Source organism: Calypte anna, chromosome 2, assembly GCF_003957555.1.
Source record: "Calypte anna isolate BGI_N300 chromosome 2, bCalAnn1_v1.p, whole genome shotgun sequence".
NCBI classification, from domain to species: domain Eukaryota; kingdom Metazoa; phylum Chordata; class Aves; order Apodiformes; family Trochilidae; genus Calypte; species Calypte anna.
This window is the reverse complement of record NC_044245.1, coordinates 107,569,461-107,585,579: the sequence shown is the minus strand read 5'-3', so window position 1 is coordinate 107,585,579 and position 16,119 is coordinate 107,569,461. Positions and strand designations below refer to the sequence as shown.

Below are 16,119 nucleotides of genomic sequence, written 5' to 3'. Positions count from 1 at the left end.
CTTTGTGGTAATATGGCCATGAACTATGACTGTTAGGAAATAAACTGAAGTGATGTCAAGAAGCAAAGGCAGTCTTAATAACCATTACTGTAATAAGTGTGCTTAAATAGTTTAATGTTACCTGATGCACCCAGTTCTTAAAAGTTCTCTTCTTAAAACAGAAAATTCTTAAATCTTGCATCAAAAGATTTGTTAATGCTTGCTTTTATCATAGTACTGTAGCTATGAAGAAGAGGATCTTATTTACCAGAATGCAAATATTAAGAAGCCATTGTTTGTGCTTACAAAACTAAAAGCATACATATAAAATAAATGTCATACTAGCATTTGATTTGAACAGTACAGAATTATCCATGTAAACTAGGGGGCAAGTCAGTAGTTCTGTGTTTATGAAGCTTATGATATTTTCTGGTCTGCTAATGCCTTTATTCTATTCTGTAGGCATATGTTGTGGAAGACAACAAGCAGCTTATTTTGGAGGGCCAGCATCATGTTGCTCTTCATACAGTTGGGAAGGAGGCATTTTCATTTCCTCAGAAGCAGGTAATCTAGTGTGATATTTTTTTTTCTTTTATAATTGCTTTTCCAAGATAAGCATGATGTGTTTTCTTGTAAATAAGTAGAATCACTGTGGGTCCTTTTGTGGAACCTACATCAGATACCAGTATTGTTAAATTAGCAGAGATTGCTAAATAATTCAGAATTAATTACTTCAATTTTTACTTCTCGTCTATTTTGAAATAGCTAGACTCAGCTGGAAGCTGAGAAAAGTAATACACAAGTAGATATACTGCTATGAATTTGGAGTAAGCTGTTCTGTGGTATTTCAGGATAGAGCTAGGTGCTTAATGATATTAAATAAAAATTAATGATTATTTCATAACAAAGTTAACGGTAAAATGGTGGAATTGGTTTTGAATGTTACTAATTCAGTTACAATGCACAACTTCTAAAGTGAAGACCTATAGTGTAAAATATTAGAATAGCAGAATCACCGGATCAATTAAAAAGATGTTGAAAGCTCTGGAATTGATCAGTTCATATCACATTGCATCACTTGGATGCTTTATAGCTTGTCTGATAGTTGATAGAAGATAGCATCTATAAGAAACTGGGTGTCTCCTGGTACATAAGTCTGTAACAACTATGGAAGATACCGATAAGGTTCTGTAAAAACATCAATATTAGATGCAGTTTACCTGTGTGAAGACTAATGTGCAAAATGGTAAAGAAGAAACAAGTCTTGTTTAGACTTCTTTTGAGCACTGCATTGCTGTTCTTGCTCTGGTGCTCTTACCATATATACCTTTCACTGAGCTCTTATACAAAGTTGCATGCATAGCACTATGCATAAATTTTGCCAGGAAAACAATGTAGGACAAATGTATGTTTCCCTACATATCATGGAATAATGCAAGCAGTTAACTATTCTGAATCTCTGCACTTGGCTTTGGATCATAAGCCTCTAAGTATTTTTACATCATGAAGATGATTTTTCCACTTTTTTTTTTTTTTTTTTTGCTATGAAGTAGATGGGAATAGATAAGAGTATGTAGTTTGAGCTAAACTGGCTGGTGTTCATTGGTACTGAAAAACAGGAAAATTTAAGTTCTAATTTCTGAAGATAATTATTTTTCACTTAACATTCCCCCACCTCAGCTCCCATTCTAATACAGTCTTTCCTGTATTCAGGTGTATGTAGAATGGTAGATCCCACTGCAGACATGTAAAATTAGGAGAGAAAACACTGTGGACTTGTGATTTCACTGAGGTCTGGTTCTAGCAAAGGGGTGTGGAGAGAGAAACTAGGAAGGAATTGCATCTGTATCCTAAAACAAACAACTGCACATGCTAGGTACAGAATTTTGCACATTTATTGTGAAAAGACATGTAAGAAAACTAGAGTTCCGTGTCTGCTGGATTGCATCAAATTCAGTTTTAAACTAAGAGACGTGAAGCCTGCCAGCAGCAGTAAAGAGGAATTCCTATGTACCTGAAATTTGTTTTGGGGAATACATGCTTTCCTATCAGCATTCTGTATCTATAATCCATTTCTCCTCAGTTGTTATTATTATAACTGCATTCTGAACCTTGGTTGGAAACAAAAATGCATCTGTGTTGTGATGCAGTTGAAATTTGGTACATGGGTAAAGGTGGTTGTAAATTCTGTGTCCACATGGTAAACAAAGCCCAGATTTACCCTGGATTTTAAGAACCTGTAACTTCAGGGATGCTAAGAATAAGAAATGTCATATGCTTGCTTCTATTTTTTTTTTAATTGGAAATATGTACTGTGAGGAAAGTAAATTAACTCCTTTGAAATGAGAGGTGAGGTATAACAAATGAAGTGATTTGAGACTTTTGTTCACTCCACATTTAAGAATGAAAAGGATCCCCAAAATAGGATTAAATGAGGCTAGACAGAAAATATTACACTTAACATATTAAGGATTGCATATTGTCATTGAATAACCTTGCTCCTAACCATAAACATTACTAACTGAACACTTTCAGTGTATAGTTTTAAGACTTCAAATGTAGCATTAAAATAGTTGTCTTTTAAGTCTGTATTTATTCTTTAAGTAATAAACAGGGTTGGAAACTCCAGACTGTTCCTGAGTATCCTTTGCTGACAGGATAGAAGTTGGTTGTTTTCTGTGGTCTAAACAGCAGAGGGAGATGGAGATGCATGCTTCTTACCAATGCATGTTGGTTACCAGTTCTTAAATGAGAAAGGGATTTATTTGCACACCCTGAATAGATTGTCACCTGGGATGCAATAGTCCACTCCTTGCATTTCTTGCTGTATTGTGTTTTGGTTTTGTTTTTTGTTGTTTTTTTTTTTTTTTTTTTAGCTCTCAATTGACTCAAGTCTTACTGGAATTAATCAAATAACTGAACAAATCAAGAGAACTTGCTTTATCTTTTGGTTAAATTCTATCTTCTGGTTGGCTTATGCTGCTTTGTCAGTTACGGTATATTCAGGTTAAATCTTTGCCAGCTTTTAAGGATTTAGTTTGGATTTATAGAAGCTTCTAGAACTGTTCAGGGAAACAAAGCTGCAGTAAAGTACTATAGTAAAAGAACAGTAGGTTTGTATTCGTTGGCACTGTTGTGTTTCTCAACTTCTTCCAGCAGTTGCTGGTGGATGGGTTGTTGGCTGTGCTTCTATAAAATGATCTTTGTCACGTGCCTGAGCTAGCATGTTAGATTGCTGACAGAGATGCAAGGACACGTGGTTGCTTCTGCATGGTTCATTGTGGAACATGCAATGCATGCAACAGGGATGTGGAACAGACAGCAAGATGCAATTATTTCTTTATTTCTTTATCACAGTAGCATAGTTTGTCATAGTATGATAAAATCAAGATAGAACCTTTGTTTTCTATAAAACCAAGATAAGGTTTTAGGAGGAGGCTAAAAATCTGGCTAAAATTTCTGAGTATACCCACATAAGAAATTCTATACAAATTATACATGGATACTCAAATGCATGCATTTCCTTTTTTTTTCATGTCTGTTCAAAATAGAATTATTAATTCTAAACTTTTTTCATGCTAAGACAATCACAACCATGACTATGAAGCTTACTGGTTTTCTGTCATTGGATGCTATTTTGTTTTGTTTACACTGCAGGTTTTGTTTGTTTGTTGTGTTGGTTTTTATTTGCTGTGTGTTTTTGTTTTGTTATTTCCTCTCTAGGTAGGTAGCACTGCTTTTTAGCATAGGTTACTGGAAATAGACTTCTGAGGTGATGTGATGAACTACTTACATCTCTATGTTCTAGAAGTTTAGAATATTACACATAGTATGCAGAAGGAAAAGGCTTTAATGCTTTACCAGAGTCAATATTCTTTTTGTTGCATATAGAAAGCTCTGTAGATAGTATGGAAAAAAATTCTTTTTTTTTGTATTTGTGAAAAAAAAATGGTCTTTTGTTAATAGTTTATTTCCTTGAATCAGAAACAAAAGATATCACAAAGTGATGTGTCTCTAACAACCATACGTGACTCACAAAGTGTTCGTATAGTAAACAGGTCTGAAGAGTTGTGTTAGCAATAGCTGTTTGAATCCAAATAGTAGAAGTCTCACTAATAAAAGTTAGCTAGGTGTTTCTTACTAACAGCTGCTGCTTTTTTTTGGCAGCAATGCTACTATGGGTGTTGTCTTCTGAAACTTGCTTTCAGGAATCAGGTTGTTTTGACTGAAGGTCAGCTTTATGATTGCATCTGAAATACAGCTTGTTCTTGACGTCTCTACCCTAACATAGTAAAAGGACAAAAACTTGGAATGCTTTAAGCACCCAATCACACTCAGGGCTGTTGCTGAATATTAATTCTTATTGCCATTTCCTATGTTTTTCTAATCTGGTGAATTTAAACCAAAAGATTCCAAAGGAAAAGCCCAATGTTAATATGGTGGGATGGAATTAGCAGTGTGGGGCTGAAGCATTTGCCATGCTTCTGATTGGCAAAAATTTTGCTGTGGTGGAAGGTGAGAAGCACTTATGTCATATAGATATAGTGTGTAGGGATATGGCTTAGTTAAGCCCTTGTCATTGTTAGGTTAATGGTTGGACTCTAACCTTGATGGTCATTTCCAATTAAGGTAATTAATTCTGTTATTGTGTGTCCATAAGTATTGCTGGCATGTTGGGAATAGTGCTTCTGTACTTCTGAAACACAAAAGCATGAGATTTTAGACTTAATTTTGACTAAATTCTATAGATGATATAAATTGGCCTGACCTAAAATGAACTCATTGACATACTTCTATTAAGATAGTCTCCATGTTATTCCTCTGTTTTCATTTTCAAGCAGTCTTGTAGTGTACAAAGTGGATACCTTCCAGGCAGAATTAATCTAGATGTGCTCCAGGACTGCACATGATGTACTTCTGTGCTGCTCATTCATTCCTGTGGATTAGGCCAGTGCTAGTGTAAAGTAAAATTCATAAAATGAACATAGCATAGATGCAGGCTTTTTGACAGTTTTGCACTTAAGAGATAGTAATTTTTGGTAGCACTTCTTAATGCAGATGCATCTTAGGCAGCAGTAGCTTGGCTGCAAGTAGGAATTTTTGAAAGGTAGAAGAGTCTTTAAATAACTTTTTTCCTAACAGTGAATTACTTGAAGTGGTATCTTGTGCTCATTCAGAATGGTTTTTTTACAGAATACATGGGGAGGGATACTTGAATCAAACACAGGTTGTCAGAATAGATTTAAGACTTTCTTAAATCACCACCCTGGTGGGGGGAAGTAAAATCTTAAGGGTAAACATCAAAAGCTGAAGTGTTCATTTTTCACTCTGTTGCATGAGTTAATGTTCCAGTTAGTGTACCAGTTTGGGAGGACTGGATTATGTTGTTGTCTGTCATGGTTAATGCTGGGCCAGCAAAGAGAATGACAGATTCTCTCTATTAATCCCTCTCCCTGATAAAGGAAGGAGAAAGAATACGGGAGAGAGACTTACAGGTTGGGAACTAAACTACACAGCTTTAATGAAACAGTAATATAAAAAAGGGGAAAATAAATATGTACAAATATACAGAAAAACAGTATCGTGTTCCTCCCCTCTTTCCCCTCACTAATGCTCATGTCACCACTGAGGCTGCAGGGCAACCCTGGGAAAGTCCAGCAGCAATCAGGAGCTGGAGGCAGGAACACATGGATTCAGGTTGGCACAGACTGGGACCACAGGCAGACAAAAGGATGGAATCCTCCCAGGATGCTGAAGTAAACAGGGACAGGCAGAGAAGGACCAAAGGGAAGGGAAAAAGGCAAAGAGTGAAGGGATTTGACCCTCATGATCCCTCAAATTCATACTGAGTATGATGCATATGGGATGGAATATTCTGATCAGTTTTGGTCACCTGTGTTGTCTGCTCCTCTCTAAACGAGGGTTGCAGGTGTGACCCCTTTACTCCCTTTCTCTTTCTGGAGCACAAGATATTCCTCAGAACTATGCAGTGGCCTTGGTTCTGCAGACCGTTCTCTGGCCCTAACTATAAACATCAAGCAGTATCAATCCTAGAAGCAGACACTGACTGACTGCTGTTTATTTCAGCAAGTACAGCTACTTAGAAGACACTTATCTGAAAGCTAAATTAAAAGACAGAAAACTGCTTCTATCCTAGCCCAAACCAGGACATTGCCATGATTGAAATATTCTAAATAGCCAAATATTGTATCTTCTGCTTTACATATTGAGGGACTGTACATACACTGCTAATAAAATCTGTGTTCTCAAGTGCATTATTACTAGTGTCTTAATGAAGTACTTTGCTTGGAGTTGTTACTCCATAGTTAGGAAATAGAATGAATGTAGAGAAGTTATAAGTTGCATAGTGAAGGAATCAACTTAAAACTGTCTTACAATGGGAAAGAAGCATCACTTAGTATCTCATCTTGCTTTTATATTCTTGCTTTCACATATTCTGCTTTTACTTTTAGCTTTGTTCAAGAGTTTCTTGTTAAGGCTTTATTCTATGCTGTGCATCATGGTCCTTCATACTTGACTGAACATATTAGTTCTTTTGGCTCTGTGTAACTTGATTTATGGGGCAGATGTGCTGAATTTTCATACAACTTGGAAATCAAATTGTGGCGTTTAATTTTTTCTGATATGTTTGAGAGCACATTGACCCAGACATTGAGAAAATTGGTTTTGAAATTGAAAATTTTAAGTTGTCTAATATTACATAGAGAAAGAATTTAAAATAATTGCATGTGAAGATAACATCATCTCCATCCATCTGGTAAAAAGCGAGAGTTTTTCAATTTGAAAGTGCATTCTAAGTGATTAAAGAATGTATTGGGGGCAGACTTGCATATTACACCTATCAGATAATGCAGAAAGATACTTTGACCAGTTTAAGTTTTGACTTCTCTAACTTTTAGCCTAGGACAGTTGCAGGAGATATCTAAAACCAGTTGTGAATTACCAATATGCAATTTTAGCAGTGTGAATAGGGGTAATAAATAACTTTTGTTTCAGAGTAGCAGAACATCAGACTAAAGATCCAGGTTTTTTCCTAACTACTGAACAGGTGAAGATATGGAGAGTATTCTACTTGTAAAAGTGAGCTTCTGTCTGGTTTGCTTGAAGTTGACTTTTGTGGATGGCTTTGGGCAGCAAAGAGCCAGCCAAAAAAAGAAGCAACTTTCCTGGCACCAATCACACAGTTGTGGCTTTTGGAAAGTAACTGTGAGAGCAGTGTGTTCCTCATGTTACTTCCTCATGTGTGTTTATAGTTAAAAAATGGTAAGCTTAAGCAAGAGACTATAAAATTTAAAACAGTAACAAAAAACATTCCCTGCCCCATCCGCAAGTACAGTTCTTCCAAACTCCTCTTATAATGAAAGCTTCTCCAGTCTTGTCTGTACTTCTGTCAGTATGTATGGATGAGAGCTTCAAATGAAACCTTAGCAATTTTTAAAAGGGGAGTATCTTAACCATTGTATTGGCCTTCTTATGTGCAATACATGGGGCTTGTTGTCTGTGGGAGCCCATGGCACTTTTGAAGGATTTTCAAGGAACCATGGTGGGTTAACAAGCAGACTTCAGAACTGTTCAGTCAGAACTTTTGGGTTTGCTCTTAAAAAGTCAGTACTTCATTTGGGCTGGTATTCTAGGAGTTCAGCAACAAAGTACCAGCTGTTTAATTCTCAATTTTGTTTTACTTTGTTTCTAAGTGTGAGTAATCAAAAGTCTTGAGGCTTTGAACTGCTTGGTGCATATTCTTCAAGGGAGAGTATAGATGCCCAGGTAGGGTATGGGCATATTTTTTGTAGCCTTGATCCAATTTCCCAAGCTCTTAGAGCAGAGCAGGGGTTTAATGCACCTTTAAACTTAGCATTAACTCTCATCTTAACTATTAGGTAAATGAATCATGTACTAAATGTCATGTCTCAGCCTTTGTTCTAGGTACACAGTTAGGAAAAAACCTAGACTTTGAGCAACTGAACTTGGAGACACAGACATCTTGTCTGAATCTGATACCCAGAGGCTGGCTGGAATTATGGTGGTAAATGACTAATCTTGCTGCTTTCCAGTCCTTCAGCAGAGGTGTAATTTTAGAACTAAGGGTTTGAAGTATTAAGAAATCTCTGCACTTTCACTGGTAAATGTTCCTGCTGCATTTCATGATGTTCTTGTCTAGAGATAAACCTTCGTATTTGTCTTTTGTAGGGTTTAAAAAAAATACTCGGGAATTCTGATTGGGAGGACTTGGAACAGGTAATTGACTCTAGGGCAAACTACAGTGTGTAGGATATTGATATGTGATTGAAGAGGGCATTGAAAAGCTGGTTGGACTGTAATTTGAGGGGAAAGATCAATTTAAATGAAAACATGTAATCTTCTCTGTGTTTTGTGTTGTCAGTTTTCATCAAGTTAGATACCCACAGGGTAGGGTGAAAATAACCAATTCATTCAGTGCTTAAAATAAATTTCATTGTTACTATGAAATATCTTCTTTCTTCTCAAATTATTTTTTAAGAAAACTAGTCTTTCTTTTGAGAGGAAAGAATTGCAAACCTGGTAAAATATGTGAAGTCTTTCTGGTATTACCAGCACAGGTGCTGATATATTAATACATAATGCATAATGTCCTTTGTGTCTGTTATTTTGAGTCAGTTTGTGTTGTCTACAGTATTTCTTCAACTTTCAAAGAACAGTCCATTACCCTTAAATGACAAGTATTACTTTGTTTCACTGTACTGACTTATTGATGGCTTTTAAAAATCTTCAGATACTTTTAGTAGTCAGTCACACTGCTGCAAATTCTTTTTTTCTTCTAAAGGTCGACTTTTTGGAAAAGAGATTTATAAGGGTATGCTAAGAGACAGCCTCTTCCTGCATAAATCCTGCTTGCAAAACAGATTAGATGATGATAGAGTTACAGTAGTGCTGTAATGCTGGACCAAATGCAGCCTGATTGCCTCATTTGGTGTTGTCTTTCTGTGTCATCTAATTTCTTCTGCTTCAGAGATTGATTCTTCCCACAAGTTTAGGATGAATCCCAAGTAGTGTGTCAGTGCTTGGCTTTCATACCTGCAAGATCTTGCTATACAATTCTTAAAATATTCTGTGTTATTAAATATTTCTGTCATTGTTAGCATGTTCCCTATAAGCTTGTTTGCTTTTCTTTGGGTCTGATTTGGGAAACTTGGTATTGGCTTTCCTGTTGTGAACTTTCCAGGGCAGGTGGTGGATTATTTATTTATATTTTTAGGTAGAGCTGCAGAATAGGGAACTGTAAATGCTGTCTCTTTTTCTTAGAAACAAACCAAAACCAAACACTAACAAACTACTGCAACAGTAGCATGCTTTTATGAAACTTGTATATCTAGTCCTTTCACAAGCAGCTGTGAAATCTGTCTCAAGTGAAGGTAATAGATAAATCATATCAGTTCTTCATCTAGCATGCTAAAAAAAAAATAAAAAAAAGCTTCATGATGTTGTGTAGATTTACTTCCCTGGAGTTGTAGTTCATAATGTAAAATTGTAGCTTCTGTGACTACATTTCTTGTGTTGTATTGCACAGTGCTGTATGACAGTGTCTTGAATGTCATTCTGAATTTGTGTTTTAGGAATTACCAGAAACAGTTCTCTTGAAGTTTTTTCGACCAGAAAGCACACCAGTACCTGCAAGACCAACGCCAGAGCAGCTTTCTAATCTTATCAAGACAAGTCTGCGTTATCCAGAGTCTTTCAATCATTCTTTCCATCAAAAAAGGTTAGTGCAACATTTTCTTTGGAAACTCTTGAAATACTGTTAAATTTTGAGAGATGCCGTGTGGGTTATGATACAAAAGATAAGCGTCGGGTATGCAAGGTTGAAATCTTGTGCAATTCTTGAACTGACTGCTTCAGAATCTTTTAAGCACAATGGAAGTTTCATGTAGAGAAACAGGCTTTAATACCACAGTTCAGTTTTAATGTTAGCTAGTAATATTACCAAACTTACTGGGAAAAAAAACCAAACCGATGTCTTGGTGTCAGAGTGAACAGTGCAACTACTTTGAGAATCTAGACAGAAAGTAAGAGTTACTTTATAGTCAAAGGAATTGTTATGTCTTCAGTATCTGACTTGCCAAGATTATCTACGACTGGTTCTGATTCATGTCAGAAGGAAAGGTGGTATCAGTTTGGCTGAATGGGGCTTGTCTCCTGGAAGATTATCAGAATTAACCTCTGTCAAAAAGCAGACTCTAGAGTGAATTATTTGGAGCCTGTAAAATCCATGAATCTTTCAAAATGAAAATGGAAATAAAGTCCTATGGATTCATATCCAGACACGAAATTAAATTTACTTGAAACACAAAGATGTACCCATTTAAGTTTGAATTGTTTTATCTCAAAACTCTATTTTGTTATTTTTTTCCCCTAAAGTTTTAGCTTATATAAGTTGCCTAAAGAAAGGGATTTCTTTCTTAAAATCTGACATTTTAATGATTTATAAGATGGCATATTTTAATGGCAGTTATAAAGCATGCTTTACTCCAGTTGCACGTTCATAACTTATTTGCCATAGTTGCTAATTGTTGCAAATTTAGGATATTTAAACTCTAAAGCAATGGCAAGAAATTCCAGTTGCACAAATCACTTCCCACACAGAGCTGTTTCAGGTGCAATAATATGTAAATCTGCCTCAGAATATCTTGGGGTCTTTGCAGCATTATTTGTAAAAATAATTGTACTAATTGTGAACAAGAAGAAAATCAATTCACTGTATTAATTTTATTCAGGGTAAAGGCTTAAATCAATACTAAGTGTGTATGTGCTGTCTGTTCCATCTGGGCATGGTTCTGGCTAAAACTTAAGCCAGATGCTGGCAATTCCTCTGCAGGAGACAATGTGGAGTAGCAGTATCTGGATAAAATGTGCTGAACAGTTATTCAGAGAGTAGAACACTGGATCACATTATCACACTTGGAAATATCTATTGTCATAAAATTTCCTGTAAACATAAAGCTAGCAAAAGTATAAATAATACCTTTCTCAGCTCCCATTTGCTTTGGTGGCTTTGGTTATAAGTAACTCATCAATGCAAGTGATTTTATTGCTACCTACACTCTGACTCTTGCGTAACAGAAAACTACATACTAATTTTATATAACTTGAAATATATCTTAAGTATTTAAGAGATATTAAAGACTATCCAAAGTAAGACTTTTTTTCTTTACTATGGAACTGTTTTTCTTTGCAGCCTCTGTCTGGTACCTGTCACTCTTCTACTTTCCAATTGTTCTCAGGCTGTTGTAGATGTGATGATTGATTTGCGGCATAAAACAACAAGGTAATGTGGGGATGTTTAATAAACCATTTTTTTTCTGAGAATACTTCCCAGTTTTGGGGACTCCTGTAATGTTCTTCCTGTACTGAATATCTAGGATTTTTTTAACACTGTGTTCCTTGAAAGAATTGAAGTTGATAAAAGGTGATTTAGTCAAATGGGAGTCTTCAGTCAGTGCTCAGTTTTACTTCTGGCTATTGCTAAAACAGCACCTTGAACTGTTACTATTGAATAGTTAAACTGCAGATTTTTTTTTTTTTCTAGGAAAGTGGAAATGCTTTTGAACTATTGAAATATGAGCTTCAGCAACCTTACTTTATTAAATACATGTTGTTTGGCTTTTGTTTTTTAAAATAAGTAATTTGTAGAAAAATTTTGAAGTTTAAACAAATACTTCCTCTTGCAATTTGACTTTATATAAAATGCCATAGAACCTTATTTGTCTTTAAGACTTCCTTGTGGCTTGTCACCTGATTCTTAGCTTATGAAACACCTTTTGCTTAGGTCTGTAGTATGTGTGAAAATATTAGTCCTGAGGAAGTCTCTTGTGAATTGTTTCTAAAAGTTTGACTAAGTATTTCTGTGGGAGAGAGAGAATTCAGTTCCATGGTATACCACTGATTCTTCCATTTCTGTTAAAACAAGCTGATTTAACCTGTGTACTTTGGGTCACACCCTCTCACCCCCTGGCCTTTTCTTCTGTAGACATAATGATACTTAGTCTGCTTACCACAAAACAGATTGTGGGATTCTTGGGGCAGGTGTATGTGTGTCAGATTGTCATGGGAAAATGTTGGTATCTTGCCAACAGTCCATCCAGGCAGGTAAGAAATTAAAAGCCCAGGGCCTAATTCACAGGCTCAGATATAGATAAGATTTAAGTTTGTGCTATGTTGTGCTAGTTGAGATTAGGAAGCTATTCACTAATCTGGTGGTTTTTTCACAAGATGTTCATATTTTGTAACAGCATTATAAGATGTGTCTCAGGAAAGATAGTGTGTACCTTGAAACTTCTGAAAAAATGACACACTCCACACCTCGCCTCACCCTTATTAACACAGTATCTATAAAGCTGTATATATCCATGTTAATTATTTGTGTGATACCCACTCTCTTTAAACTTGAGGTCAGGGACAGGCCTAAGAATGCCTTTTATAGGAATTCCTAAAGCTGTTCAAGTTTTTATCTTGTTACTGTGTCTATTATTAGTGTTGCATGCCAGTTCTGTAGAAAACTGGGAATACACTGGAATTCAACCCTGTACATATGTATAAATATTCTGTATATAGTGTACAGTATAAAGCATTTCTTTGGTTCCTCATAAAGATGTGTACTGATTCATCTAAGCCAAGGGGAGGAAAGAGTGCATTAAGAGTCAGAAAACATTGAAATGTGTAGGTGAAAGAGACCTGGGGGTCCTGGTTGACAAGAAGATGACCATGAGCCAGCAATGTGCCCTTGTGGCCAAGAAGGCCAATGGCATCCTGGGGTGCATTAGAAAGGGTGTGGTTAGTAAGTCAAGAGAGGTTCTCCTCCCCCTCTATTCTGCATTGGTGAGGCCGCACCTGGAGTATTGTGTCCAGTTCTGGGCCCCTCAGTTCAAGAAGGACAGGGAAGTGCTTGAAAGAGTCCAGCGCAGAGCTACTAAGATGATTAAAGGAGTGGAACATCTCCCTTATGAGGAAAGGCTGAGGGAGCTGGGTCTCTTTAGTTTGGAGAAAAGGAGACTGAGGGGTGACCTCATCAATGTTTTCAAATATGTAAGGGGTGAGTGTCAGGGAGATGGAGTTAGGCTTTTCTCAGTGATGACCAGTGATAGGACAAGGGGTAATGGGTGTAAATTGGAGCACAGGAGGTTCAAGTTGAATATTCGAAAAAATTTTTTTACTGTAAGGGTGACAGAGCCCTGGAACAGGCTGCCCAGGGGGGTCGTGGAGTCTCCTTCACTGGAGACATTCAAAACCCGCTTGGACACGTTCCTATGCGAGGTACTCTTGGTGGCCCTGCTCTGGCAGGGGGGGTTGGACTAGATGATCTTTCGAGGTCCCTTCCAACCCCTATGATTCTATAATTCTATGAAATGTATTTGATAAGAAAAAAGGAGACAGAGTTAAATTGAGCTGATGGGTGGACATAGAGATCCATAAAGATACATAAGGGTGGGTACCTTAGGTACTCTGAGTGTGGATGTTTGTGGGCATGAGGTATGTGTGATGTAGCAGGAAAGAAGACAGCTTTTTGTTTTAAGCAGCATTTAGCATCTTGATAAAACGTAAAGTGCAAATCTGTCTATAATTATGACTGCAGCTGTTACCCTTTCAAGGTCTAGCTTTATTTTGCTACAGAATCCTTAATTTCTTAAAAATAAGGGAGGTGTGTGTGTGTTTGTGTGTGTGTGTGTGTGTGTGTGTGTGTGTGTGTGTGTGTGTGAAGCAAAGCATGATGCATGTGGGGCAGTCAGTCACTTCAGGGAAATTACTGTAGCGCAAGTAGTCAAAAAGACTTAGCAGCTTCCAAGACAACAACGAATGGCAGCGGGCACTCTTGCATCCAAAGACTGCCAGAACTGTAACTTAAGTTCCCAACTTCTGACATCTTTTCAAAAGTTCTCATAAAGCATAGGCAAGCATATCTTTAAGGGGTTGTTGATGGAGACACATTGTGCAATCTTGGGCAAACCTGAGGTTGGAGGGAATGGTGTGAACTGGTAATACAGGCTTCAAATGCAGAGAAATAACATTGTTACCTTCTTTTTCAGCCCAGAAGCACTAGAAATCCATGGATCTTTCACGTGGCTTGGGCAAACCCAGTACAAGCTTCAACTTAAAAGCCAGGAGGTCTGTAGCTTGCAGCTGAAAGCTTGCTTCGTTCATACAGGTGTCTATAATCTTGGAACCCCCAGAGTGTTTGCCAAGCTAGCGGACCAAGTAACTTTGTTTGAAACGAGTCAGCAGAACTCCATGCCTGCACTGATTATTATTAATAATATCTGACCACTTCCTGGAAAAAATAAAAATCACACTAAAAGACAAAATAAATAGGATTCTTTTCTTATATTGCTGGTTGACGTTTTGCTGCAGTTTTTGGAAATAGCACCTCAGACATCTAACTTGTACTAAAGATTGTGTAGAAAAGAAAATAGCAAAATATTCAGACAACTTGTCAGTTTGTTTCTCAATGCAACGCACGTTGGACTGAAATTACGTTTATCCTTTTATAATGTATTTCTTCTCTGGTAATTATGATATTCATAACACAAAATACTCTCTAACTCCAGATCTGAACATATTTGTATGTCCTATGCCCTGTCAAAAATGCAGCTTGACTGCTGTTACAACTTCCAGCATGGCGTGTTTAATATTTGTGGCTGTATTAGGATATGGTTCGGGAAGAAACTCTCATTGGCTTTTTTCCTGTCTGAAGCCCATTAGTCATGATAAATTCCAATGTTACTGTGAAATTCAATAAGGTCTCTCAAATCCATTTCTGTTTCCCATTTCTTTAGTTTAAAATTTTATTTTGAGTTTTCATGTTTATGGGAACTGGTGACCTTTCGAGGTTTACGTACAAGTCCCACCTAAGGTGTTTAAAAAAAAAAAAGCTTCTTCACCCAGTTTGAGTATTTCCTCATTCATCTCAACACAGAATGCACTATTTCCAGAACCATGAGATTGTCATATAAATTGTCACTTCCTTTATTATGTAACTATAACAATTGATCTGTTTTAAAAAAAATCTACTCAAGATTTTCAAGAAATGTATTATATTTATAACAAATGTACTGTAAATAGAATAAAACATACACCATATTCGCTGTATCTACTTGTGCCCTTTCCTTTCCTTTTCAGATGTATCAGTTGGCAGGTGCTGATGCTGTATATATATTCTGTATTATCTGCATGGTTAGCTTTGCTCAGGTGAAGTTCCTGTCATCACAGGACATTGAAACAGACATTGCAACTTGTAGTGGGTGCTATATTTGCCTTTTGAGTTCTTATCCAGTGTACTTGAGTATGATGCAGGTTTCAGCTGTCTGAGAAGCCTCAATTACTTGTGATGTGCTGGGGATTTTTAATTGGAGTTCTAGCTGCTGAACATAGTGAAGGCTGTGTGGAACAATCAAATGCAGCAAAACTAGGAGTTAGAGTTGGGAGTTTATGCTGCATTAGTTCAGCAGAGTACAAGGAAAATCACACATCTAAAGAAATGTAAGGCTTTTGACAATCTGCTCTGTCTGGTGGCTGAAGGAAATTTCTTCAAAGAGTAGCAGTAGCTTATGAAACATTATATTGCCCTCCAGGTGTTTAGTTTTGTTTTGTTTTTCTGAGGTCAGGTTTCAAATTTTCTCATATTCAGTACTACTGGTGGATTGTCTCCAGGACTTAAATTTCCTGAGAAGTGTCAGAACCCATTCACAGCACATGACCTTTCCTAGCTTCACTTAGTATGGCTGTGGATCATCTTGATAAATCAATTGCACACTTTGAGTATTATCTAACCATGAATATGTTGCTTCAGGCATAGAGTTCTTTTCTGCTGTTGGGCAGACTGGAAGACTAATCTTTCTAAATGCTTCTTGGCATTGCAGCCTTTAAGCTATGTCATCAGTCCTCTTTCTGTCTAGGCACCCTTTTAGGGAAAGAAGTCATTATTGATGCCATTCAGCCATGCAGCTGTAGGCCACAATAATCTAAGTCATGGTTGGTGTATTTTTAAGACGACTTCAAATACTCAAGTGGCACAGGTCACTTTTTTCTGATAAAGGATGTTTCCATAAGAGTTCTGTGAGATTTAAGTCAGAATTTTAACTGCTTTTCAGC

At 36.8% G+C, this 16,119-nt stretch overlaps 1 protein-coding gene across 4 annotated transcripts in view; it reads left to right on the top strand.

Moving 5' to 3' along the window:
- The window catches only part of TRAPPC8 (trafficking protein particle complex 8), a 51,913-nt gene extending 36,796 nt beyond the window's left edge, over positions 1-15,117 (top strand). For 2 of the 4 annotated variants that reach the window (XM_030445346.1, XM_030445344.1), the window contains 5 exons: positions 442-543; positions 8,191-8,238; positions 9,594-9,739; positions 11,213-11,302; positions 14,058-15,117. In XM_030445346.1, the coding sequence (XP_030301206.1) occupies positions 442-543; positions 8,191-8,238; positions 9,594-9,739; positions 11,213-11,302; positions 14,058-14,292 (621 nt within the window). In that variant the 3' untranslated portion in view covers positions 14,293-15,117. The remainder of the gene's footprint in view (positions 1-441; positions 544-8,190; positions 8,239-9,593; positions 9,740-11,212; positions 11,303-14,057) is intronic. The other 2 variants (XM_030445347.1, XM_030445345.1) reach the window with 1 other exon arrangement.
- Positions 15,118-16,119: the final 1,002 nt, after the last annotated feature.